Genomic DNA, 27913 nt, shown 5'->3' on the forward strand with positions numbered 1-27913 from the left:
CAATGTTAACAAAAGTCCATTCGAATTAAATCTTCTTCCCGTCTACGTCGAAAAATTTTTTTCTGCCTTTCTTGGTGGCAAGATTTTTGTTATCGTACTCGTAAATTCCAAAACAAGAAAAAAAATCCCGGGCCATCTGCGCTAACGTGAAACCTGGGGTGTAGTGAAGCATGCAGGGTATATTGTATACTCGGCGCCTTGGCGTTTTCGCCCGCGAAGATGAAACCGTTTGGGATAAGAGGTATACAGCTCTGCTGTAAGTTTCGTGTCTGTGAGGGACGGAGCGTTGTAGCGCGAAGCGTTGGAAAACCACTGTCCCATTGTGTCCTATTAGTACGCGTTTTTCCCACAGAGATGAAACGTTTTAGCGCGATGAGTTGTAAAACTGTCCCGATCTGTTAGTACCATGGCTACATGATAGTACGACATGAGACGCCGACAGCCCGAGCCCCTAAGGGGCATCTCCCCTAAAAAAAAGTACATTTAACCCTTAACTCGTCATTATCAGTGTCACGTACGTCTTTGAATAAGGAGGGTATAAGAAATAGAGCAGCGTAAACTGTTCTTGCTTCGCTTTGTGCTCTTTACTGCCTACGAAAACTGTGATTTGATGGGTGCCATAATATATGTGCCGTAAATTTTTAACAGAAGAGCAAGCTAAAGACAAACACGCGTAACGCACACAAAATCCAGTGACAACATTTTAATGCAACGATACAAAAAGAACAAGCTCCACACAATGTGAGTCGATAAATAATTGACAACTTTTTAAATGATCCAGCGAAGCATAACGGTGCAAACTGATCTCAGTATGATGACTCTAGGAGCACGACACTATTCATAACACGCTGTCTATATTATATACACTCGATGGTAATGCTGTGTGCTGCAGCCTGCGTCCTTTTTACGTAAACGACAGTTTATTCCGGTAATAACTGTGTCTGTCAGGCCGGTCGTGCGCCGAGAAAAAGTGCGAGTTCGCTGCAAACGATATTTAGCGTTAAAATAAAAACAGGTTATTGATAGCTCATTTCTGGTGCCCCTATCATTACCCCCAAAACAGAGCGCATGTGTTACCTTTGTCTGGGCTTTATTACCTCGGTAGCCTTGCTTTTGGATAAAACATTAGCTAACCGCATTCTGTACAGCGAAAAAACGTTTTGTTTTGTTTTCCAAAGCAACGCAGAGACAAAAAGTGTGACACTCACAATAACATGACTAGCTAAACAGCTGGAACTTCTCAAAGCGGTCGGAGGCAGGGGAGAGCAGATAGGCTTTAACGAGAAAACCATGAAGGTAGAGCGGGTCAGTGATACATGATGACTCTTTATATTCCAGGGCCGTACTCAATCTCGCGCCCTCGTGTCTACGAGATCTCTCTCGTTTTGTTTACTCCCCGTGGGATGGTCCACGTTCATCAGCGTTCTTTGTCTACCGTTCCATCTAGATGGGGCCCACGAAGTAGAACGAGTCTCTGAGGAAAGGCGCCATAACAGATTGGGTTTCCTTCTTGGTTAGCGTGACCTGAATCTTCTTCTTGAGTAGGTCCTCGCGCAAGTTCTTCACCTCCCTCTCTGCGTGTGTCCGCAGCTGGAAAAAAAAGGAGAAGCAAAACAAACAAAAATCAGGGACAATATCAGAGGCTGCCAACGTCGAAAACTTGAGCCGCAGTTATGAAATGGAGTGCATGGAATTCGATTAAGTCGTGCAACTAGAAACTCTATGGTTAAGGGGCGATGAAGAAAAACATACAACTTTGTTGAATTTGAAAGAACTAGCCGTCGGTAACTCACTCAACTCCATTTCAGTCTGGAAATAATTTTCTTTAACCGAACAAACCCGTCGAGTATTTAAAAATCGCCGGTCATCTCCACTAACATGAAACCTGGGAAGGGCGAAGCATGCAGTGTAAGGGTTATTCTTGGCGCTTTGGCATTTTTGGCCACGGAGATTAAATCGTGGGCGGTAGAGGTATAGAGCTTTGCTGTAATAGACTCGTGTCTTTGAAGCACGAAGCGTACTAGCGCGAGCCGTTGCAAAACGAGTGTGTCGGTGTGTTCTTTTAGTACGCGTTACGTTCTAGCGCGAGGCGTTCGTAAACGAGCGTGCCGGTGTTTTAGTACCGTGACCCCATGATACTACGATGACATGAGACGACGACAGCCCAAGTCCTTGAGAAGCTTCGCCCTTAAAGCTCTAATGTTGCGCTACACTGCGGTGGCGTAGTATACGAAGCGGTGAATTAAAATGGGACAGCAATAGATACAGAGTTAGCACTGCATTAACTCCGCATTAGCATTTAAGTGATACAAACAATCTAAATCAAGATTCGGTGACATCGTAGAGACATCGCCGGAAAGTGGCCGGGAAGTCGCCACTGGTTCATATGGTTTTGTAAATATCTAGACAATTTTTTTCTTAAGTTTCAGTTAAATTAGTATCATTCTTATCGGGTCAAAATTGTCTTTTTAATGAACCAAACGTATTTTGTCTGCATGGACACTTAGAATGAAATGGTGGCTCAGGCGTAAGACTACATTCTTGGCACTGATTGCGATTTAAGAAAAAAATGCTAACACCTGAAGCGGACAAAATGTAAGTTACGGTGACTTAATTGTGAACGGCATTAAATTTCAATAAGATGAAGCGACCATGGTTCCTGCAGCGACGCAGTTACAAAGAGATGGAACGAAAACGAAAAAGCAAGTGCGCCACTTCTGTCTCTTCTTATCTCTTTCAGAAACAATTTCTGACGCCCTTTTAAGAGATAATTGTTGTTTTAAAAACTGTCTTGCGGCCAGCCTATCGCAGGACACGAGAAATTTTTTGCCTGAGCTTTGTAAAGCGATATTATTTCGATATGCACTCACTTATAAGAGGCGGTTGAAATCACAGCTTTTAAGGCATTCATGAAGCCAGCAGCGGCATTGGTCTTGATCCTACTGGATCTGTATTGAACATGAGGATCACTTGCCCTTCGCCTTCAGCTCACCCGTGTAGACATTCCCCATATTGAGTACTGCCATATCAGTATACTCCCGGGAGTAACTACAACTAATGACAAAGAGGCATACTCAACTACCAAAATAATAAAGCTAATTTTTAAGTCTGGTATTTGTAACAGCGTACATTTGGCTGATACAATTTTACTACTTCGTCAACGTACCCACATAATCTTGGCCCGTCACCACATTGTTTATAGCGCACGGAACCAGTGCCCATAACTCCAAAATTTACTCACCCAGCAAGTAGGTGCTTATTCGCTTATAGGGCGTGTTTATATTTAAGTCATACCGGTGCGATGGAAACGTTATCAGCAAAACGGGACGCCAAACAACACGCGCATTCTCAGATGTGCTCACAGAAGCGCACGGAACGGTACGTTAAAGGGACCGTGCAACACTTCCGATAAACGCTTTCACTCTTCCCTTCGCGTCTGGAAGCATTGTTAAAGCTATAGTTACCGCCAGCATGTAGCGGCACTGTGCGATTTTGTCGTCGCAGCAGATACGCCTTCCGCTTCTTCTTTGATTTCGTGGCTTTTTTTTTATCAAGTGGCTGTCGAGGTCGTTTATTGCTTCCACTGAATGAAAGCTGCCCAATAGCCGCTTCATAGCTTTAATAAATCACTTTAAAGACGCTGCATCACTTTAATGACGTCAGTAGCCGCTGTAATGACGTCATTCGAGCGCTCCAAGACCACCAAGACACGGAAAGAGAGAAAAATATTTCGAGCATGTTTGTAAGTTATCTCAAAGGCACAGAGCAGTAATTTTTGGCTGAGGTACTTTGCGAGACCCTAATCTTAGTGCTGGATGTGTTGGTGGATTATGTTCTGGAAGCATTATTATTGAGAAAAAAGTTAATGTTGTTGCAGGGCCCTTTTAAAAGACGCGTCAACTTAACTAGGATCCCTCTTTTTCTCTTCCACTCTCTCCCTCTTCCTATCCCCCTCCCTCTTTTCGCTTTCGCCGTCAGTCATAGATGCCGCTGTTGTTGACGCGACTTGTACTTTGGAAGACGATACTTTTATAAATGTAGTCGCTAAAACCCGTTTAAAATGACATTTGCTATATAACGTTACTCTTTATCAAAAGCCTTTTCCGTCGTCTCCTCTCAGTTTTTATTTATGCTTTCGGTGACTTCCAGCGAGATATAAAAATTGGCAGAAAGGCGTTTTTTGCGTATTAATGTTTGCTACACAGCTGCAATCTCTAGAAAGTAAAGTGCTAAACAACAAAGATAAAATTTCGATAGCGAGAAAGATGCCTCGGAAAATTTGCACGTAAAAAATTTAGCAAAAACGCCGATTGGAATGGAGGCTGGGAGAACACCATGTGTTTTTGGGTAAGCCCCAGAGACCTTTCCGACGTAAGCTGTGCAAAAGTTCGACCGTCAAACGGAAAACTAAGCGAACGCCGTCAAATATTACTGGGCCATCTTCCGTTTTTCTATATGGGCCCTTTAGACATCGTCAGGAGGCAAAAGCGACCTCGGCAGCTACGGCTTTCCTGGGATGAGCATGCCAAGAGCCGCCTCTTGGGACGTATCGACCCGCGCCTATGATGGACGGCGCAAACAAATCCCATGAGCCCGCGTCGCGACGTCGTCACACCGACGCGGTTTTCGTCCCAAGGACGTCCTCGCGCGCCTATTCCACCGGCACTAAGATACATAAATTCGGGCCCTTGCTGCTGCGTAGTATCTCAACAGGGTATGCACCTGCTGCGCGCCACTGCACTACTCGAACTTTTCGAGGGTCGCTGCTCCAGCAAACGCTTCCTCCTTCACTGTCGGCCTGTCACACGGCCCTGTTTGTCATGACTGTGCCACGGAAGAAACAGTTGAACACCTCTTGTGCCATGGTGCCTGGTTCGCAACGCAGAGGCGGCACCCCCCAACCGCAGTCAGGAAACTTCAGAATCAATTGTTTGCCGCACAGACTATTTTTTGTCACACGCGTCACCTGTCGTAGTCCCAAAAAAGTTAAAGTCTTACTTCGTTTTTAAATGCCACACGATTGTCTTAACGATTGCAGGGACACTGTGCGCCGTCTTTCACTCGCCCATTTGGTCAGTTTATCTGTTTCGTTTCATGCCGTCTTTTCCTGCAATATTTTGAAGTTTGTTTGCTCATTTATTTTTTTCTGTTTATTTATTTATTTATTTATTTATTTATTTATTTATTTATTTATTTATTTATAGATATCTACATTGTCATTCAGTTTTGCCATTTGCTACATTTCAACATTGCGCTTGACCTACTGTAAGCTACTTTTCCTAGTCATCACTGATATTTGGGACATCTTTTTCCGTCATGTTAGAGCCCAGTCCTTGCAGTTTGTTTGATATCAGCGACTATGCGTACATTACACACGGTTCAACAAACTCACCCTGACTTCTGCACCAAGTGAGATGCGCGTGTACTCAAGGCGCCGCTTCAAGTCTTCGATTTCTTGCAGCACCTTGGCGATCATAATCTTGTAGCTCAACTGAAAAGTACACAAACGTTTACTATGAAAGCGTCGAGCAAAAAAAATGCAAATAACTGTGATCGCGTACACGAGGTCTACTGTTCAACAAGACTCGTTTCTATAACTCAGTACACACACTAGAAAAACACTCGTAAAATCAAGACCTGTTTACTCGAAGGTTTATTTGTGCTATTTTGGGTTCGTTTTTGGGCGGGAAATTGTCGCACACTTTCATGAAAGCATTACACTTTCGATTTGTATGAGGAGCCAACGATGCCCGAGAACAACAATAAGACGATGGCGTAATTTGCGAGGGGCGCGAAACCTTTCACAGATGGCAATTGTGGCTTATTTTCATCGCCGGCACTTCACATGACACACATGTTTTTTACCCTCACAACCTCTACAGTGCTCTTCACGTAGTGAAGCCCCTTGTTCATAGAAAAAAAAAAAAATACAATTGAAGGCCAGAAGCGCCAGTATTCCTACAGGGGCGGCATTCTTGTGTTTTGTCCGTTTTGTGTCCGTTTCAATAGTGTTCATTTTGAGCAAGCCCTGATTATCTAAAAGCGAACACCTGGATCTGACGCCATGCAATCACGGCGGCGCTATGAGCCGCGGCTACTCGGAGCAGACGATTTGGAGCAGACTATTTTTCGCCGCCTTATTGGTTCGCTGGCGGAACAATAAACACATAAAAGATAGTTTGAAATAGGTTTAGTCATTTAAAATGTGTTTACAAGAACAGTTGCGCAAGTCAACCCAAAGCCCACCTACAAGTGAAAGTATTTCACAGCAAAACGGACGTTTTTCCAACGGACAATCACGAGAATACCGCCCCAGAAGACAACATTTCGTAATAAATAGACAAAGGCCGGTCGGCAAAAAGCGATGCTTATATGAGGCGGGAAAAGCCCAGTAGAGGGAGCTTCAGTGAAGTTGAAGTAGTACGAAGTTGGTTATCAGGAAGGCAATCATAGCGAGTGAATAAGGAATGTGTAAAGGCAAGTGGAGTACTTTGTTGATAAGTTAAATATTGAACTAGCGTGTCTGTGCTTTCTTAAGCTAATAAATTCTCATATTTAGGGACAAAAACTCTTCTGCGTTTTTTGCGAGATTCAGGACTAGACAAAACTTTGTAATTCTTCCATTGTGCGCATGGCTACGTCTGTACGCGTTTGCGACGTCTGGTACGCTTTGACTCAATTTTCTTGTTAGGCGCTCTGCGCTTCCTGGGCTCCATTCGCTCATTTTTTTTTTCTTTTCCTTAACTTTATGTCGAGTTTTTTCCTTGCACTACATTCCATGCCATTTTTACTTAACTTTTGTTTTCTCTCTATTGCTGCTTTCCCGATCTCTCACATTCACTTCACTGCATTGTAATCATCCCCATCTGGCGTAGCAAGCACTGACGCTAGCAGAGCTGACCTCTCCAGCCCACAATAAAGAGTTCTCTCTCTCTCTCTCTCTCTCTCTCTCTCTCTCTCTCTCTCTCTCTCTCTCTCTCTGATTGCACATGTTCTTGAAATCAATCATGATGTTCTGTATACTAAAAAGACGCATCACTGTTTTACCTATGTTACGGAACAGGGCTTTGAAAATTAATCTCTGATATCATTGCAAGAAAAAGTTTTGCAGAATGGTGGAACCCAGCCTTGAAGACGCGTACACGAGGAGAGAGTAGGACAACCGTTTCGGGGGATATCTGGCAACGAAGAATAATATTTAAAAAGCCGATATTGAATTGCATCGTCAGCTGGTCTTTTTAATTTAGTTTTTACGGCGCATGCCCGGACCTTGTTCTTCCTTCGTAATTTTATTCATTAAACGCTTGCTAGTCCCAGCGTGTGTGTTGTCCTGCTCTCTCCTCGTGTATACGCGTCTTCAAGGTTGGGTTCCACAGTTCTTCAAAGTATGTACCAACAGGCCCGACACCAAACTCTTCTAAGAAAAAGGTAATCGACTACAACGCCAATCGAATAGCAATATCCTAGACAGATCAGCTTCAAATTTTATTAATTCATTCTGTCAGTGAACGAGAAAACAACAAAGAAAAACGAGAAATGGAATGTTTATGTGTAAACAAAGTATGTACCAAAGGAAGACCAAACAGTGAATATTTTTGTGCGCGTGTGCTTGCCCGCGCGTGCGTTGTTGAGTAGTAGACAACGCAAGTAGTAGACAACGCAAGACAACGCAAGTTGTTTTTATACCATCTTCGTAATACTTCCGCATTGCACACACATATTTCGCAGGATGCTACTAACGCCTGGCATTTCTAAATTACACTTTTTTTCAGATAGTCTCTGTGGATATCGAAAGCGAAATGTAGTACTGTGTGCGAATTCATGATTTTAAGTTGCCAGAAAAATCTAGGCTGCTCCGGTGCCATCGATATTAGGCTACAGCAACCGAAACGTGTAATACTACCTTTCTGAAATCACTGCGTTAAATTTACACCCACGTGTCAAAACGTGTACTTTCAACGCAGCCTTCATCAATCACAATATCCCTCATTATTCTTTTCTAGCGATTATTAAAAAATTATAAAACGAAAATGACAACAAAGAAATCCACAAAAATAAATTGGTATCAAATACTATCAGACGTCTAGCATTTATGTACCGGCCAAATTGAATTCCTCGAGGCACTTAGGTCTGCTTACGTGCTTTCACCGCAAAAGTCCCGCCGTACTCATCACTCATTGATTGTAAGATTTAACGCGCCGACGCAACGCAGGCGATGAGGCGTGCCTTAGTGGAGGGTTCCTGATTAATTTTGACCACCTGGGCATCTTTAACGTGCGCCGAAATCTCGTACACACGCGCGTTTTTGCTTTTCGCCTCCACCAGAAAATCTGCCGCTGCGGCCGGCAATCGAACCCGCGACCTCGTGCTCAGCAGCAGAACGCCTTAGCCCCTGAGCCACCACAGCGGGTAGGCGTACTCATCAAAGCCTCCTTTACCGCTACATTGTGCTTACGTCTCTTTCCCTGCTTTTGATACCATTTTTTTGTGTGCGACGTACCCCAGATAGAGTTATGACACTTCGGGCCACTGCTTCGCCAGAGTCAGAGTTCTCCGCGGCTGGTTTCCGCCTGTTATACTTTCGTGCCATCACGTTCGCCCCTCACGCGAGATGCACTACACCTAACTCTTGTTCCTGCGCTGAAATCTTGCTGAAGTAGAGCGGTGTTAACGCACTCGGCTCCTATTCTGAAAACCGAGTTCCACACCGTACAAACTCAAATGTGTTTGAGTTACTCTTCCGGGCAACAACCACGTGGTTTCTCTCCCAGTGGAGATCTCAAGCCTTTCGCCCTAAAAAGCGCAAGGTCAATAGCCGCCCTAGGAAAGCTATCGATTCGAGAAACGCGATACTTGGGCTTCGCTTTGCTTGCTTTCGTCTGTATATATGTATTTATTGATCTTTAGGAAGAGAGAAAGGTGCACCAGCAGGCGTAAATTGTCTCGCCTAGGGGCGGACACCACAACGCCTGCTGGTGTAGGGGAGGTGGAATAGGGAGGAAAGAGTGCATAGAAATAGGGGGATAGGCGAGAAGGTTAACAGAGTACATATATAACACAAATGCGATGTCGACAAGATTAAACGATTTGGCAATTCTGAGCAGTGGACGGCTGCAATTTGGTGATCCTTATTTCGCTACTTTTGTTGTCAATTGACTTGAGAGGCTTAGGTGTCACCTTGTTTGAGGGTTGTTCGAAGCGCGGGAAACCCGTTATGCGAAGCTCTCCTTCCACCCTGGCGAGAAGCTCCCTGTGGAGCCGCTCCAGCTCCAGCCTCCAGCGGCCGCCCTCCTCTTCCAGCTTGGGGGTGACCTTCTTCTCCTCGGCGTAGCGACGTCTCCACATGTCTCGTGCTGCACGGACACGGTCTTGGTTCACGGAGTCCCTCGAGAGGTTTCTGTTCTCTTACCCCGCTACTTAAATACTGAGAGCAAGACATTCTTCGAGAAGATTCCCTTCAAGACCAACGAGAGATCGACCACAAGACCTTCAATATCCACAATAAAGTAGTCTTTAATGACAAGACGCTTCATGCTACTGACTTTGTGAGGACTACAACGAAGTTTTCGGAGACTTTAGGGGTGAAGATGTGCGATTCAAACCATTTCACGCAGTAAATCTGCAGTAAACTCCGCGGCTGAACGAACAATCTATTTAATGCCTGTTTAGGTGACACGGTTTTATTTTTGAATCTGCTGTAGCCGCTGACACGGGGAGCTTTCTATAAGCACGAAAAGGCCCAATGATAAGCTCTGCTCTTTCCGCACACCGGATATTTCTTCAAGAATAAAATAATCTGTTATGTATTGATTACCGAGCTTGCGTGATTTATGCAGAGAACGTCTTGCCAATGACGTTCATGGAAAAGGAAAAGGAAACGGGGAACACTGATTTATCATTGGTGGCCCTCAAATTCCATGCACCGTTCTTGCTCAATCGAGGAATTACCACATGTAAACATCAGTGATTGCCTGCCCCCCTGTTCAAGGTACCAAACTTGAGGCCAAACGCCGAAAAATTTATGTGACCCTCCCCTGCGCTTAGTGTCAATAACGAATTGCTAAAATACTCGGCTTATGTATCAAGCCTCCCTAAAAGGACAGCGAAAGCCATCCTACTCTCGCTGCTGCTCTATGTCAAGGCGGCCGGCATCGGTACATGTGTTAACTTTGCTTCACTTATTTAACAATAACAACGACTTCCGCTTAACGAGAATTTACTACAAAAATTCTCAAGGCCGATTGACAAATTTGTTCTTTTGATTTTGCCCCAACATTTACCCCGCCTCAACTCCAGATGAAGTTCCACGAACTTCCTGTCAAATGAATACTCAATAAATTTATTCCAGTATGTACCAACTCGGAAACCTTATACAGTTCTTGTAAACAGCTTACACGCGACTCGTACAGGTTCTTTACGCAGTGGTGGGCTGCCAGCGCTTATAGGAATTCTTCAAGGGTTATCTAACCAAACTCAACCATTTTTGTCGATATGGAACACGTCAGTACAAGCCGTTCCGTCGACGGATCGTCGCACCTTGGTCCCTGGTGGAAGTCGCCTTGCCCTGGAGGAATTTTGCGCGGCGCAGCAGGTCCTCTCGCTTGGCTTCGCAGGCAAGGCGCTCCTCTCGCAGGGCGTCCAGCTTTTTCTGTAGCCTGGCGACTGCGATAAGCGGGGAGAAAGAACAGACGGGAAACAGCGGCCGCCATGGCCAATCTATCACCGCAGGGGTTTATTTTGTTGTGCCCTGACGTTATACGTGCTTTGCCTTCGTGATAATGCTGCAGCAGTTAGGCGGAGAAGAATGTGTGAGGGTTATAAGACTTTGCAGTTAATTTGGTCATAGATCAGAATACCGCTGCAGTGTTTAAATTATGTGTGCGTGTGCGCGCTTTATTGTGACTTCTCGCTCGCGTGCATAGCTCGCGGTTGAGCATTTAGCCCCCTAACTTTACTACTTTCCAACTAAATTTCTTCAGTAACGATTCACAGAGCACCGCATATCCACTGTCGGAATTACGCCAACCTGTAAGTATAAACTCAGTTTTCTTACAGATCTCGGAATGAAACGTCAGAAATAGATTTCTTTCGTGATCTGTATTCATTTTGTGGGAAGTGCTAGCAAATATCCTCAGTTGTACTCGCATTTGCGACGTTCTGTCAGTGAGAATATTTACGTTTCTATAGACCAACTTCTGGTCATTACCCGAAACCTAACACAAAACAACGTTGGACCTAATATACACACATGGCTTAGCCATAAATTGTGCGGAAACAAAGATATACATTCGACGACAAACACATTTTCACGTGTGCATACAATAACACAGACACGCAGACAAAAAGAGAGACAGAGAGAGTCTGTGAGGAAGAGAGACAAGAGACAGAAAGACGGTGTGTGTGACCTGAACGAAGACGTGCTAGCTTCGCTTCCAAGGGCTCTCTTACTCTCAACGAGTCCTTGCTCCTCCATGTTTACACTGCGGCTATGCCTGCCCAGCAGCCTGCCGACACCCTTGTCCAAGCGCTGTTCGGGAGTTGTCAGGGCTGTCCTGGATACGCCCACAGGTGCCCTGTCGATATGCTCTCCGTCCGAGTGGACTCTCCGCACACCACCGATCCCACCAACCGAACTGTCCTTCGCTTTTCTTTTTGGTCGTGGCTTGAACCTCGGTGGCAGTACCTCGATTCCTTTAGGGGCCTTCACTTTCGCCGCTCTTCCGCCAGTAACCGAATCAGTTTGAGCCTTGCCTCCCCGAATCTGTGGCACGTCAATGTTCGTGGGCAGTGGCACTTCAGTCACGGTGCCGCGACTTCCGCGACCACTGCTGGAAGATGTTGCGTCTACAGTGCCGTCCCCTTCCCCGTCGTGTTCATCCTCCGTGGCCTTAGCTGTCGGTGGTTCGTCGGCCAGGATGCCTTCATCGTTGTTCTCGCCTTCACGCAGATCCTTTGGTGAAGACAATTCGGCCCTGCTCGTGGCTGGAGAAGGAGTGTTGGTGCATGTGCCTTCGGCAAAAGCACTGTCTTCTTCAGCACGTGACGTGTCTAGGTCAGTTGGAGGTGTAGCCCTGTCCGTGGTGGCAGCAGGAACCTCCGCTTTTGCTGGTTCCGAATCGTCGCTGACATCCGTTGTGCTGGCTTTTTCCTCCTGCGTGGTGTGTTCTTCCTCTGTTTCTAATCCATGTGCTCTCTCTTGCGCGTGTACTGCGTCAACTGTTTTCCCAGGAGATTCATCCATGTCCGTGATAGCACCAGGCATTTCAGCTTCTGCCGGTTCCTCATCGGGAATGTGATCCACGGGGCTCGCTTCTTCCGCTTGCATGATGCGTTCTATATCACTCTCCAAGTCGCCTGCTGTCTCCTCGGCATCCACTGCGTCCCCCGTTCCGCCATCCGTCTCAGTCACCTCACTCTCCAATCCTTCACCTTCTTCCTTTTTCTCCGTAGCCTCATCTTCATTAACATCAACCTTTAATGCGTCTTTGAGGCTCTCAGCAAGGTTGTTGCCCTCTGCGACGCTACTACGTTCATCGTTAATGCGCTCCTCATCTTGCTCCTCATTAGGATCATCTCCTTCTGCTGTATTAAGGATTGCTTCGGTGCTTTCATCTTCAGTTTTAACGGTCGGCGCTGAATCTGAAGAGAAAGGCTCCCCATTGTTGTCATTCGGCTCTTCGGCGTTTGGGCCCTCCTCTGCATGCGATCCAACTTTTACTGTATCGATAGAGGAGTTGGCATTTAACGCTGTATGTTCTTCCTTTCTTTCTGCATCTTGTCCATTGTCAGCCTCATCCCCAAAGGTGTCATTTTCTTCGATTGCGCTTTTAAGTTCTTGAAGAACTGCTTCTTCACTGGTGATCCGCTCTCTTGTAGAGATGTCAGGGTTCTGCACGTCGTCCTGGTCAGGTTTTTCTGCATCCTTTTCTTCATAATTGTCTTGTTCTCGATTGTTTGCTGGCTCAATGACCTCGGCCATTGCATGAGCTTCCTCACTCGGTATCGTATTAGCGTCAACCCCATCTGTTACATGCTGTAACAATCCATCTTGAACTTCAGAAGGCAAGCTAGTCGGTGCTGACTGTTCTCTGTTGTCAATATCTCCCCCACTGTCACGAACGCCGGCTAAAGGTTCACCCGCATCGTCCTCTGCAAGACCTTGTTTGTTGTCATCGTCAGTTAGTTCTTCAGATGGCACGCCGATGGCATCGGAGTTTTCTACGTGTTCTTCATTGACGTTGGGATTTAAGTCAGAAGGTGTGGCCGTGCTGGAATCTTCTTTGTTATGTTCATAATCATCCTTTGATTCATCACCGCCCAACTGATTACTTTCTGCAGTAGGGACGCCATCTGACTGGCTATCTCCACCTACTTTTTCACTGCTGATGTCATTTAAATCCACGACTGTGTCAGGGGCATCGTCTTCTCTGGCTGGAACCTCAGAAAGCTCTTCATGAGGGCCTCCATTTACTGCATTTATTTCCTGACTTTCTTCGGATTCTTCACTTTGGACTGCAAGTTCAGATACACTGGTACTTTCCTCTTGGCTTTTCTCGGACTCATCAGCGGCCTCCGCAACATCCTTAGCTACTTCTTCGCCGGAGTGCTCTGCTGCTGGGGGCCCAGAAGGTTCTGTAGCGGAAGCACTCCCAGGGCGAGTCCCCACAGTGACGACACTTCTCATGGTGTCCTTTTCAGTCGAACCTTCAGTTTGTCCGGTTTCTAAACCATCCTTACTCTGAATCTCCCCTTTTTCGCCAGCCACAGTGGGATCAATAGTACCCTCAAGAGTTTCTTCTGTGGTGCTTTCTTGATGCCGCACATGAATGTTGTCGCTGCTTTCAGTGCTCGCGAGTTCCTCATCCTCATTGAAATTTTCCTTTGCATCGGCTGGCTCCGCTTCCTGTTTGGTTAGGCCATTGTTGTCCACACCCGACGCAGTTTGGTTTTCTGTATCTATAGCACTGTTTTCGTCGCCAAGAGCATCAGCGGTGTTGTTATTCCCTGCTACCACCTCGCTATCTTTTGTATCTTCAGTTTTGTTGTCGCCGTCTATCTCAGGGTTCTTCAGATGGCTTTCAATCGATCCCACCAATTTATTATTTTCATGATCTCCCTGGGAATGCGCATGTGTACTGTTTCTGCCATTCTCAGTTCCTGTTTTTTCCTGTGAAGCTTGCTTGCTTCCGTGCTCTATTGTTTCTCCTGCTAAATATGAATCATCACCTTCGTGGGTATTCAGCTCAAGAAGTTTGTCGTCGCTAATATTGCTTTCGGGTGGTGCCTGATTATTTTGCCCCTGTACGACGCTTTCATCCTCCAGTGGTTCTGGATTTGCCTCCTCTCGCTCTCCCGAGTGCGCTTCGCTGTTCTCAACTTGATAATCAGCATGGTCACTTTCATCAGTAGCCTCAGGTACTCTTGCAGTAGCTTTAACATCTTCCTCAGAGGCCAGCACTTCCTCCTGAACCCCATTTTCTGTGTTAGTATCATCCAGTCTGGTCCGACGCGAAGCGCTGACTGTCTTGTTCTCGTCCTCAGAGCCCTCATCATCAGCGGAAATGTTTTCGTCCACGGTGTTTTGAACGGCACCGTGGTGTCCGTTTGGAAGGTCTCCAGACAGCCGCTCAAGTCTTTCATGCTCGAGAGTGCTAGTATCATCCGCTGACGGGTCATGGTCATCATGCGCAGTGCTATGGAAATCGGTCGCTCCTTCGGCTAGAGCACCTCCGTCAGCGTCGGTGGTAGTGTCGCCATCAGCCGCCTTCGTCTGACCCCTGTCGCCTTGCAAGCTTCCTCGAGTGCCACTCTTGCCGAGAGACCTTTGAGCCCTGGAGCGCCGTCGTTCACCACTTCCGCCTGCACCGCCCCTAGAAGAACTGTGTTCTCTCGCAGCCTTTGCGGATATGTTCGCCGCGCCCCCCGTTTGCGTTCCCGTGTCTCCTAGCTCAGTCACGTACACTTCCACGTCGAACGTTCGCTCTCTCTTGGGCTTCTTGGCCTCCGCTGCCGCTGCCGCGTCGCTCTTCCTGTAGCTTTCCACCACCGTCCGTGCCGTGTCCACGTTCGCGACTGTCTGCCTTGATGATTTCTTAGACATATCACATGCGTTTTTTCGTGACTTGGCACCTTGGCGCACGTACTCCCTAATCTCTGAGGCTTCCGCTTCGGCTTCGGCTGTCCCGGCCTCATCCACTGGTCTGCCCGGAATTAGACGAACCTTGGCCACTTGGACCGTGACCCCTGGCTGACCCCTCCTCCGACACTGCACGACTGTTTTTTCGCCACTCATTCCGGTCACTCTGGTAGCCGCTGGCGCCGCTTTCTTGCCGGCACCTCTGGTCACGCGCGTCGGCTGTTGCTGCTGCTTCTGCTGTTCCCGCTCTAAGCTGGGGTACTTACTCCTTCGGGAGGCTTTGTCGCCACCTCCTGTCGTCTTCCACGTACGCTGCCGACCCGACGCCTCCTCGACGTCACCCTTACCTACGGGCGCGACTGACCACGAGGTTTGCGCGACCGCCCTCTCCTCGTCCTGTTCCTCCTCTTGGGTGACTTCGAAACGGTACGTTCCCTCTTCCCGGAAGTAGCGCGAATCCCCTTCCGGTTTCGCTTCCCCTGCCTCGCGCCCGCCGTCTCTAAACCCGTTATCAGTTTCCGCCTCCTCGATAGGCCTTCTTTCGGCCTCGGACGCGGACCTAACGATCTCTTCGGAAGACGACGCCGGACCCCCGGCGGGGCCTTCCTGTTCTATGGACGCCTCCTCCGCGCTACTAGTTCCGACTTCCGGTTTCGCCTCCTGGTCTGCTTCCGGCTTTGTTTCCGCGTCCGCTTCCTGTTCGACTTGCGATTCCTCCTCGCGCTCGAGTGTGGCGACGCTGCTTGCCCGGCGCGATTCGGCCTCGCGACTTGGCCTTCTCTGAGGTCGTTCGCTCTCCCCTTCGATATCTTGCGAGACTGCTTCTTCGCTCTCTGCTTGGGATTTTAATCTGCAACGAATAAAAAAACGCCAAGGGGTTTGCATGTCACATCAAGCATTTTATTGCATATTCAGCCGCAATGAAAGCGCAAATTAAAAATTTTAAAAACTCATGAAACAGTGGGAATTCTTTCTATTTTGTTAAGGCCCGGGAGGGGGTTCACCGATCGATAGAACGACTGCAGCACCCACAACTCTCACGTGTGGCACAGGCGCCACTCTTGTTTTGTCGCCAAGTTTTGTAGCTTTAACAGTGGCAATCAGAATTGTCACGAGAGTGTTATCGCGTGATATTAAAGCCTCCAGTGCAGCATGGAAAGGGGCGAGTTGTGGTAGTTTACAGTTATACAGGCAAATGCATGTCAGCAAAAATAAAACTAAACGTTGTTTGAAAACACAACTACCACAAACACGAAACGGTATTCACCAAGAATTTGCATTCAGTGCGAACTTATCGAAGACCATCAAGATTTTTAAAAATAATTTGCAACTTAACCCGAGGTGTGCTGCAGGCACAAGCAGTTTTGCAGCGAACATTTGCTACTTGATGATTTTCATAAAATTGGATTCAATAAAGGACAGAAAGATAAGAACGTGAATCAGAATTTGTTAGCTGGCAAATTACTGTGAGTGATCGGTATGGCCGCACTCCGCATGTAACTTCAGTATACGGTCTCTGCGCGAACATTTGCTGACTACTACAAAAGAAAACGTTTTGACCCGTGGTGTAACACCAGCCTGAAGGTTACAGCTTCTGGAGCAGACATTAAACAATTCGTTGCTTATTTACTTGAGAGCATGTTTTGTCGCATGTACAGTCATGAAAAAATGAAATGCGAACACAAAAACAGGAACCAGAAATAGACAGCATTGGAAGATGCTGTTGGTTGAGGTCCATTAATGGTGCGCTATCGGTATATTTGGGAAGCCACATTTCCCAACTCTGTTTTTGTCACGCTAAGCCGCGCGTTATTTTCACTCGCGTGGAAAGAAATCACGCTATTTGTGTGTTTGGTTCCCACATTCATGTTCCCGTTTCATCTGCCCATGACTGTACGTCACAAGAATTACTTCGTGTGATTGGTGGCACGCGACAAAACTTTCACCCCAGAAACAAGACTGGGCCGACTGGTCGATTCCACTGGGACCTCTAGTTCCTTTTCTTCGCATTACTTGAATGCTACGGTGAAATTAACGCCTCAATTATTCTGCAGAATTCCTACTGGGATGTAAAGTTGGGTGGCGTCATATTTGTTATTGTGTCGATACTCGGGATCTCTTTGTGGTGAAAACAGCCTACTTAATGGCAAAAATAGAGTTGATTGGGTTACCAAAGTACAGCTCTTTTAAATAAAACAAAGACGTATGTACTCTTTCATCATCACCAACCTATCTATGGGCACTGCAAGGCAAAGGCCTCTCCCATTAATCTCCAATTACCTCGGTCCTGTGCTAAGTGTGACCAATTTGTCCCCGCAAACTTCTTGACCTCGTCTGCCCATCCAACTTTCTGCCGCCGCCTGCTACGCTTGCTTTTGTGGTCCCTTTAAAGTCTTTCTCTCGTTAGTTCAGTCTAATAGACATTTGCATGGTACCCGTTGTAGGCATGCGAAAATGCCTGCCTCGTTTTATTGCGGAAGCATTTGAGCGTTAACGCAAGCGTAATAGTGTCTCAAATCATACAATAACCTACTGGGATGAAACTATTTTGAGGAAATAACTAAGCATTGGCGGTAGTAACTATGACATTCCTGCATCGCAAGTGGAAACTCAATAGATATGTAAACTCCCTCTCCATCCCTCACTGACTCACTAGCTCACAATAAAGGACTGTTTTGTTCGCTTGCGCTTTAACTGTACATACAGGCGCATTTCGGGCTCGATCGTTTCGTTTTAACTCCAACATCGGTGACGCAGCTTACTTAGCCATTTAAAAAGCGAATACAAGAATCACGAGCCATTCCAGTCTGTAAAGGTGGGTGACAAGCGAAGCTGAGGTGAGAAAGAATTTTATACAAAGCTGCGCATTCTCGACGGATGTCGTGCTGCGACTGGCCGTTCCTCCACGTCATTGATTGATGGTATAGGATCTGGAATCGGGGATAGACGCATCCGTTGGTAATGGAGAGTCGGGCTACGGCGCATTTGAGCAAACCGTCTTTACACATGTCGCAAACTTAAATATTTTTGACACCCCCGGCGTTTAGGAGACCGAATTATACGAGGCCTCCTAATTATGACTAGACAAATAAGGGAAAAATGGGGAACGGCGTTTTTCTGATTTTCTGTCGCGTGTGCGGCGGGCAGAGTTAAATTTTCTGGTTAAATATCAGCGCACAAAAGAGGAGACCTAAAACCAAGTAACTGCCAGCACAGGGTAGTCCTGTCAGTTACTTCCTTTTGTGCCCCGTCTTTTGTGCGTGAATTGTTAATGATCAATGTGCACCAACTCGCCCTACTCAATGCCCCCCTGAAGTTTCTGACCTGCCGAACGCCTCCTTCAGCAGCAGCTTCTCACAAACAAACCGACACACAAACAAACAGACAAACAAACAAACAGACAAACGCACGCACACAAAGGTCTCACGCCATGGAACGTAGTGCGCTTCAAAGACACGAGTTTGAAGCTGACTTTGCCGTAAGGCGTTTTTTGATAACGCAAAACACAAATGTGGTGAAGCCTAGCGATAAACCGCTTCGCTGTAAATGAAGAATTCCGCTTATAGAAACTTCTGCTGACATTTCACCAAAATTACGGCCGTTGAATGGAATGGTGGCGCCACCTGTCTCACCCAAGCCCAAAAAATTTTCTTTCCGGGAAGCGCTCAGTAGTTTTCCAGCTTATGCCACCAGACTGCCTGCCGAAACATAATGTCAAAGTTTCTGGAAAGAAGCTTTTTTTTTCGCTCGGGACATTATTCGGTGACCGGTTTGTCGACAAGGGCCGATTTATACGGAGTCTGCGCAGCGAGGGCAATAAAGTAGAAGTTTGGGAAACAACGTTTCCGCAACGCTTGCCAACCCCTTGGAGACAAGCTCCCGTTACCAATTCAGCAGGCCGGTATAGACATGTCCTCGGCAATTCGAAGCCCCGTCTCCGCATTGAGAAACGAGCATTGTCAGTTTGAGACCAGAGATAAAAATGAACGAGGTACAAACATCGCCGAGGAATGGAGACCGGAACAGAACCGCTTTGAAGAAGATTTCAGTGTCTTCACTGGACGGATTGTTTGTTCCCTTTATTGAGGGAACTGTGCACTATGTGCGTTTACTCTAGAAGAGAAAAATTTCCCCGTCTGGTGGACGACTGTTCGCGGTAAATGTTTGTAAGCTGAGGAAGTCGCGATCGCAATTTCTTTCGGTGTCCTTTCGCAGGACTAGGTCCGCAAAAAATGTGGACTTCGACATGGAGCAGCAATTTTCAAACGGCAAATGCCAACTAAACAGAGCATATCTCACTTTTGAAAAGAAATTAAGGTGGTTCTCAAGCAATGCTTTCGTTGTTAGCACAGACAGATTGCGCGCCAACAAAAACTGAAGCCTCGCTTTGGTAAGGAGGAAGAAGCTGTCAGTTCCATCCGGGAGTGGGTACACCTTCCGCTCAGTTTATTAACGCCCACGTTTTAAAGCAATGACACTTCGACGTCAGAATTTAGGAATAGCAAAACCACTGAAACATTCAAGGGGCCATAAGACGAAATACTAGTGCGTCCTGTTTGAAAGAAGGAGCGTTTGGAAACTGACCAAGCTTCATTGTGGCCAGGAAATAGGTTTTTTTTACCTAAAAAGTATAGAAAAGTTTGACATCCACCTAAATGCAGCCATACGGCTACAAAGGTCAAACTTTCCTTTACAGAAACTTACTCCACCTTGGGGATTTCCCCTAAATCTGGTCGATTAAAAAGTATAGAAACAATAAAAAACCTTCAAATTTCGCGTTACAGTGACACGTTACCGCAAAGAGTGACGTAATCAGTGCTAGCACGAAAAACATTGTTATCCCTGTGTTGACTGCACGTTAGCATCCAAGGAATACGATTGAAGAGAACTGGAGGCCCCACAAGAATGGGCCATGATGTTTCCTGGTTTTGGCTTAGGTAGGGGGCCGATAAATCCCCAAAACAAGAATTTCTCACGTCAAGAACAAATTTCAGAAAAGTGGCCGAGGAGCCCCTTCTGCTTTAGCTGTTTTTGGTTAATATCTTGATGATATGTTTGATGCACTCTGCTACTCTTAATGACGAACGGTTATCTTGCGTTCGCATTACATGCCCTGCCCACACCTAATTCTTCTTCTTGATTTATACTTATATGTGCCTAACACGAGTTTGTACCCTGACCCACCCCGCTCTGTTCTTGTCACTTAATGTTACACCTGTCACCTTCCGTTCCATTGCTCGCTGAGTCATCCTGAATTTAAGTTGAACCCTCTTAGTGAGCCCCCAAGTTTCTGCCCCGTAGGTGAGTACCGGTAAGATGCAGCTGTCATACACTTTCTTCTTCAGGGACAACGGTAGGCTGTCATTCATTATCTGAGTATGCCTACTGCATGCCCTCCACCCCATTCTTATCCTTCTAATTATCTCTGCCTCATGGTTGGGATCCGGGTTCACAACTTGGCCTAAGTAGATATATTCGCTTACCACATCCACTGCCCCGCCACCTATCTCAAATCGATGTGCTGTCCCGAGGTTATTGATCATTACTTTAGCTTTCTGCATATTTATTTTCGTAATATTTTCTAGTTAATGTTTCTGCCTAATTAATTAATTAGGCACTTCTGCCACAAACGTGTAGCAGCACATAATTCGTGTCCATTGGTGGCTTCTTTGTGTTGTGCCCGCACCGTCTGGCGCGATGTCCATTCATTCTAGCGATCGCCCGCTATTTCGAACTCCGCATAATTCGAACAATTTTGTGGTCCCCATCGAGTTAGAATTAACGAGCTTTCACTGCACTTGTTTCCACCGTTTACGTTGACGACGCGGTCGTCATTAGCATTTCGAAACCGTCAGAGGTCACAAAAGGCAAAAGAAAGAAAAGCATTGAAGAGCGCTTGTTTCTGGCACACAAAGAACTACTCCCACCATTGTAGTAGAACTTCCACAAACAAGACGTAGCTTGCATGACCTGTCACTGCGGCGTAAATACGCACGGCTTTCCCTCTTTCACAAAGTATTTTATCAAAACCCCATTTTTAAAAAACAGCTTTTCGCAACTTCCTCCCATATTTCGTCCCGTTTGTATCATGGCTTAAAAGTTGGTGTGCCATCTAGTCGAACTAATTTTTGTCATTACACTCTCCTTCCCGGAACAAGCAGAGACTGCAACCACCTTCCCGTCGCCATCGCCTCTATCACGGACATGATTAACTTAAAGGCCATCACCAATCAAAAAATTACACCATCTTCTAGTAGGGGAACCCCGAGTAGTATGCGAAGCATCCATGGGGTCGACTGAAGTTCCCTTTAGTTTTCACTTCGTCGTTTCCGTTGACGTTCAGCTTCGCGTGCCTTCGTCGAATCAGTAGCTTCTTGACGTAGTTTGAATTAGTGAGCATGCGCTACGGCGCGTTCGTAGCGCATGCTCCCGTCTCGGTTTGTAGCGCAGATGGAAGATCGCCACGTACCTCCCGTTGCGGCCACAGAGTCGTGGGATTGAAACCGGGCGCCGCCTAACTATTTCTTTTTATAGTGGACTGCGCTGACGTCAGCCCAAACGCTGACGGGGCTCAAGAGACGCGCATGCGCAGTAGAGTGCGGACGGCGGACAACGACAACGAGGGAGGGAGGGACACAGCCCCGAGCATGAGATGCTTCGCATCTAAAAATTGCTTTAAAGTTATTGTTTGTACATGCATATCTTTTTTTTTGTTCAACAACATTCCTTTCTGTAACACCCTACCGCGCTGAAAGTAAATAAATGAAATGAAATAATATTAGCTGATACAAAATAACAATCTAACTAGCATGCGGTCTTTGTCTGTGCTTAGGTTGGCGCCATGGCCCGCCGTGGTGGCTCAGTGGCTAAGGCGTTGTGCTGCTGAGCACGAAAACGCGGGATCGATACCCGGCCGCGGCGACCGCATTTCTGACGGAGGCGAAAAGCAACAACGCCCGTGTGTACGAGATTTCGGCGCACGTTAAAGATCCCCGGGTGGTCAATATTAATCCGGAGCCCCCCACTACGGCGCGCCTCATCGCCTGCGTTGTGTCGGCGCATTAAACCCTATAATCGATCAATCAATGTTGCCAGCATGACCACTGCCCGACAGAATACACCCTGAAGTGGGTTATATAAAACGACTACTTCAAGTTCACCGGGAAGTCACTGGTCCAAAAAAAAAAACTCTTTTCGCAGGAAGGGGCACATTTACTATGGTTCCGTTGCAGTATTGTTTTTGTGCCGAAGATTCCCCCCGCCCGGACGTCACAAGCTCGCAAGCCACAGGTCTGTTCCATCCTTATTCCTCGTCGTAAAAAACATCGGAGGTTCTGACAAAACATGAAAACAGAGAGAACGCAATTCTTTTTTCTTGCGGCACCATCAACAAACATAAGATGAAAGAGCAAGGTTGTTCGCATCCGTCCCCAGGGCACGTGGCCTCATTTATTTGCCCCTGTTTCCGCCAGTACGCGCTTCGGAAACATCAGAAAGTCTCTTTGTGCGATCCTGCGAGACTTGTGTGAAATGAGGACGGCTTTGGGATCTGCATCAGCGTGCGGGGTCACTGAATTGTGTTACACGAAACGCCCTGTGTACGCGGCAGATCAAGAGGGGCGAGGGGAAGTCAGCTTTTCCGGGTTGCAGTCGATACTACAACCGCCAGCAAAAGAATGAAGTGAAAGATAGTAACAGCCTTATGCGTCCCTCGAATGTGCTCCTCTTCAATCCTTGTTTACTTGTTTCCACTGTCCTCATCTTTGCACAGATGCAACGTGCACCCATTTCATCCTTTGCGAGAGTCTCTTTATCCATCCGCATCCGTTTTCCCGGTCCCCCGAACAACCCTTTACATCTCAGGGCTTCCTAGGCAGAATTGGAGCTTGAAAACGATGTCCTTCTCCCGCGCTTCTTCTATTCCAATAGGAGAAACAGCATTGTTGCCGCCTCTTCACCGAGCGTGAAGGCTTTGTCCCTACTCTATCTTTTTTTTCTCCTTTCGGAGCGTGTACACCGAATCTGCGTCGGCCGTGCCGTTCCTTTGTGCGCGTTCCATTATCAGCCTATTCCCCGAGAGGCAGTACTGCGACGCTGAACGTCTTGGTTTCCAATGCCTTTGGAACGAGACGAACCACGTTCCTGTTTATATTTAGTTTGGAATTTTTCTACTCCCCCCAGTCAGTCTTTCTTCTCCCTGCTAACCGGTTCACGCACGTGTGAGCTAGTGTGCAGGCGGTACTGTGGTTCGTAAGTAGCGTTCGTGACGGGAAAGAAATTGGGGGACCCGAAGATACACGTCTGTCTTTTAGCTTCTATTTTTTTCTGCTAGTGGGTTTGCACATACAGCAGGTTAGATTTATTATGTGATGATAACTTAACAGTTGTGCCTTAACTTTCTCATCGAATCCCTTCAGTAAAATACTTAGATGCTTATTTAAAGACGGCTCAGCCTCGCCGTAAGCCTTTCATGCTGCTACGAATTCCGGTGAAAAGGGGCGGAATGCCGCTCAGACGCGTGTGCATGCACGCACGCACACGGACAAACAAACAAACAAACAAATCACAAAATTTGAGATTTGTGGCTTCGGGCCTCGCCCGGCGGCATGTTTTTCGCCCCTTATTTTCTGTAATTGCAAAATGAACTTTCCCCAAAGAAAAGTTGCGAACTACTTTACCTATCCCTCCTTAACTTTGTTCACTCCTGGCTTTTTACACCCACTCAAAAAACAAGAAGTACACCTTAAAACAGTGTATATAGGAATAAAACACCCTTTTAAAAGATGTATTCTTGTGTTTTTGCTAAGGCGTAAGGGTGCTATAAACGACAAAACACCATAAAAAGCGTTCTTGTGTTTTTTATGCTATGGTGTAAGGGTGTTAGTTATATCTAGGGATTTTTTTCTGGTTACACTCTTAAAGAACACTGAAGTGAATTGCAAGCATTGCGTGATTACCAGCGCAAATTGTAGTCTTGGATTTCTAGACCATTCATGTTTGAAGCGCGGACAGACGAAACACAAGAAGAGGAGGACAAGACGAGCGCTTTCTCCTCTTCAAGCGCTCGTCTTGTCCTCCTTCTCTTGTGTTACGTCTGTCCGCGCTTCAAACATGGATCAGATCCAACTAGCTCAAATTTCCGTTTCTGGACCATGTTTAGAATATTCTTGCTACGTTTACGCAGCTTTATTCAGTAGAAAAAAATCAATCGAAAGTGTTCTCCTTCTCTCTGCATCCCCCTTTCCGATTTCCTATGACATTTCGTATGACATCAAAACAAGATGGCTCTGTTTGACGGCGCTACTGCACGGCTCGCCGACCCTCAGACTGAATCAGTCGGCCCAGCGTTTACTCGGCCAGCCGCCGGCGGGTCGTCGCAACTCGAATTGTTCGCTCGTTTTAAACCAAGCCCCGACACGTTTGTGCCTGGAGGAATGGGCCGTTACTTTGTTAGTTTGTAGGCTGGACCGATCTCCAACCTCAAGTCGCTCCACATGCGGCGCTTCGCTGTCTAATATACGCTAGTAAAAATATCTAAGGCCAGTTGAGGGCGGGAGAAGAGCCAGCTATGTTAATACAGTTAAATCTAGTTAATTTGAAATCGAAAGGGACCATAAAATTGTTCGAATTAAGCGGAGTTCGAATTAGAGGGTGGACGCTAGAATGAACGGACATCGCGCCACACTGCGCGGACGGAACGCAAAGAACCCACCTCTGGACTCGTCATCGCGAATTAGGAGCTACTACACGTTTGTGACACGTGATTTCGCAAATAGTGTTCATGGAGCTCGAACAGCGAACGAAATTAGTTGATCGGTCAGTCATACGCCAGAAACAGGCACCGACATGCATTCATGTGATCAGCGAGCTGTAATGTCAAACTAATGACTCTGTTTAGGTTGGAAAGCACGTTTGTTTAGTGCAGGGTTGATTCAATCAAAATTAAAAGTAATCGGTCGATTACTTTAAATTTTCGGCCGACTTGTCGGCTGACGTCTCCTGCGAGGAGCGATGGAAACACGGGGGTCCCAGTTCGAATTAACCGTTCTGGATACCGACGTGTTCGAATTATCGAAAGTTTTCCCCCATTGAAATATACGTGGCTGTGCCGGGACATGGACGTCAGTTCGAATCAACCATAAATTCGAATTAACCAAGTTCAAATTAACAAGCTTGTACTGTACAGGTACTAAGGAATAAAATCAAGCAAAACCCTTCTCGCACAGCGTAAAACCGAGAGCGCGAAGCAATTTTCGCACTGGGTGAACTAACACAGCGCTCAGCAGCACGACCAGACATCTGCGAACTCTTTCCGATTAAGGAATGCAGTCGCCAGAGATTATATATTTGTGGAAATTTACGGGACGCTTACTTGCACGAGCGCAATTCAAAGAATAGTCTACTAAGCTTCCTGAAATACTAAAACGAAATAAAAATATATACTGCCTACACATTATATACTTTGTATTTCCGCCCCTGGCAGCGCTGGCTTGTGGCCGAGTGGTCTGCAGCACTAGGTGTATTACGTGCAGAGCACTTTAGGGGCTCGCCTTGTCGCCGTAGCTCGCTCGCTGGGCCCAAGTAGAGCCACACGGCGTTGCGTCGTAGCTGCTGTCGTCGAGGCGGAACCCAGAGGCTTCGAAAGCCAAGCAGTTAATATAGTTATAAGCGTTCAAAACTCGTTAATCGCTAGCGCTTGTCATACATCTCCCTGTTGTTAAGCGGAAAGAAAACTGCAGGTACATTTGAGACAAAATGTACGTGATTAACTGGCAGCGCCCGCGTTCATTGAGGTATGAATGCTCGTTCGGTTGGTATTTACGATAGTAAGCGAAAAAAAGTGGCAGTGCAACGCCGGCACGTGCGGAAGGAAAAGCAAGCACCAGAAGAGCAGAACTCCCGCTGGCGCAGTTTCAGGCAGGGGGCGCGCGAGCAATGCGAAGGCGGGAAATTTGAATGCATTGGGTGGTAGCAGTGAGCGCATAGCGGCGCTACAGCCCATTATGACGAATCACTGCTCCGAAGTTCCGGCAGCTTTAACATTGAGTGGGACGGCTTTATTTTTTATTCTGCAATTCACCGGTTCGAATTGCCAATAAAGCTATCTTAAGTTGATTTATTTGTTTTGGGGCAATGTTTTCTGTACTGCATTCACCGTTTTCGCGCTGTAACGTTGATTGCTCCTCGCGCGAGTTCGCAGAACGCGTGCAGACTGACACTGACGCGCTGGTGAGTTCTCGTTGGCGTAGGGTTGCCACAAGCACCGACTGCTCGTGGGCACATTACCGAATCAGCCGCCCTTTGCCTGCTGCGAACACGCCTATTACGATAAAAGCATGAGCCAGGCAAGCTCCAACGGTGGTTGAAAAGCGCATGGCATTTGAGCGTCTGCAGTGACGCGGAGGGCGTTCTTCCACTGCGTACGCCTCGGCTAGTGATTGCTACGATTCCTAGACGTGGAGGATTGTCTGGCGCATTTACAGCCGACAATATGTCAGAAGCGCGGTATGCTGATTACTGAAATATCGAGAATGCCCAGCCAACGATAACGTCGGATACACGCATATTGTTTCACAGAACCGAAACCGAAACTGGTTTGAATTCTAATCCTGGACATCGTCTAATCACGTAGCACCTCGTATGGAAGTTATTGCTGTTAGTTGGTGCGGCCGCCGACCGAACGTGTTGTATTTCTTCTTTCGGGCTTTATAAAATAAATAGAGTCTTTTCGACCAGACAAACAAGAAAATGTGTTTATTTGAGCCAGTCAACGCAGTGCAAGCAAAAACAGGAGCTTGACAAATTCACTTCAATGTCCCTCTACGGGTGTAAATCATTGTAGTTTAGGGCATCGAAAGCGTAGCCCGAGGGTGATGGGTTAGGTTCCCACTAGGTGGGCATGTTTTTCTCCTCAATCTTTGCTTCTTTCATTTAAAAAATTATATTTACGGACACGAAAATGACGATCTACTTTTAATACCCCTCCTCGCCGTTCTTGACTGCTGGTTTTTTTCTTTCTGTGGTCAATGATCTGCTCATTTCCCCTAACAAATAGCTATGTATGCACTGCAAAAAGACTTACATCCTTAGGTGTGTAAATCACTGTCTATTACACCCTTACAACCTAGCAGAAAACAAAAAAGGAATACACCCACAAGGGTATTCGGACGTTTATAACACCCACCTTAGGTGTGTAAATCACTGTCTATTACACCCTTACAACCTAGCAGAAAACAAAAAAGGAATACACCCACAAGGGTATTCGGACGTTTATAACACCCATGCAATTTAGTAAAAACACAAGAATACATCCTAATAAAGGGTGTTTTATCGTTGATTACACCCTTTCAAAGGGTGTTTTTGTTTTTTATTGAATGTAAGGGTGTTTGCTAAACACAAAGACTGTGGTTGATTCCTCTGTCATAGAAATCGGTAAAACATGAAAGTTAAATGTGCAGCGAAATCTGCAGAGAAATGAGCATGATTTCCGGGTCGGTGGCTGTCCTGTGGGTAGGCTTGGCGAGCGACGTCCTGCTGGCGGGTCGCTTCGGGAAAGGTGTACTGGTGTCATTTTCGCGACGGATATGACATGAGTGAGATTTTGGTATATCCCGGCATAAAATAATTTCGTGTTAAAATATAAAACCCGAAAGAGAACAAGCCTAAGTAGTATAATGTACTGTTTGGCACTAAAGGTTGCTTCCCCGCAAGAAGACTCTGTGTGCAATGGTGCATACTTAACAGGCCGCTTGCTTTGTTGCACTGGCATCACTTCCG

At 46.6% G+C, this 27913-nt stretch overlaps 1 protein-coding gene across 3 annotated transcripts in view; it reads right to left on the bottom strand.

The window, feature by feature from the left end:
• Positions 1-684: 684 nt before the first annotated feature.
• LOC144163311 (uncharacterized) overlaps positions 685-27913 on the bottom strand; it is a 128431-nt gene continuing 101202 nt past the window's right edge. For all 3 annotated transcript variants that reach the window (XM_077694238.1, XM_077694239.1, XM_077694240.1), the window contains 5 exons: positions 11449-15986; positions 10537-10662; positions 9178-9353; positions 5393-5491; positions 685-1590 (listed from right to left, as the gene is read on the bottom strand). In XM_077694238.1, coding sequence (XP_077550364.1) covers positions 1444-1590; positions 5393-5491; positions 9178-9353; positions 10537-10662; positions 11449-15986 — 5086 coding nt within the window. In that variant the 3' untranslated portion in view covers positions 685-1443. The remainder of the gene's footprint in view (positions 1591-5392; positions 5492-9177; positions 9354-10536; positions 10663-11448; positions 15987-27913) is intronic.

Source organism: Haemaphysalis longicornis, unplaced genomic scaffold (genome assembly GCF_048455015.1).
Source record: "Haemaphysalis longicornis isolate Haplotype H1 unplaced genomic scaffold, Haemaphysalis longicornis Haplotype H1 scaffold_12, whole genome shotgun sequence".
NCBI lineage: Eukaryota > Metazoa > Arthropoda > Arachnida > Ixodida > Ixodidae > Haemaphysalis > Haemaphysalis longicornis.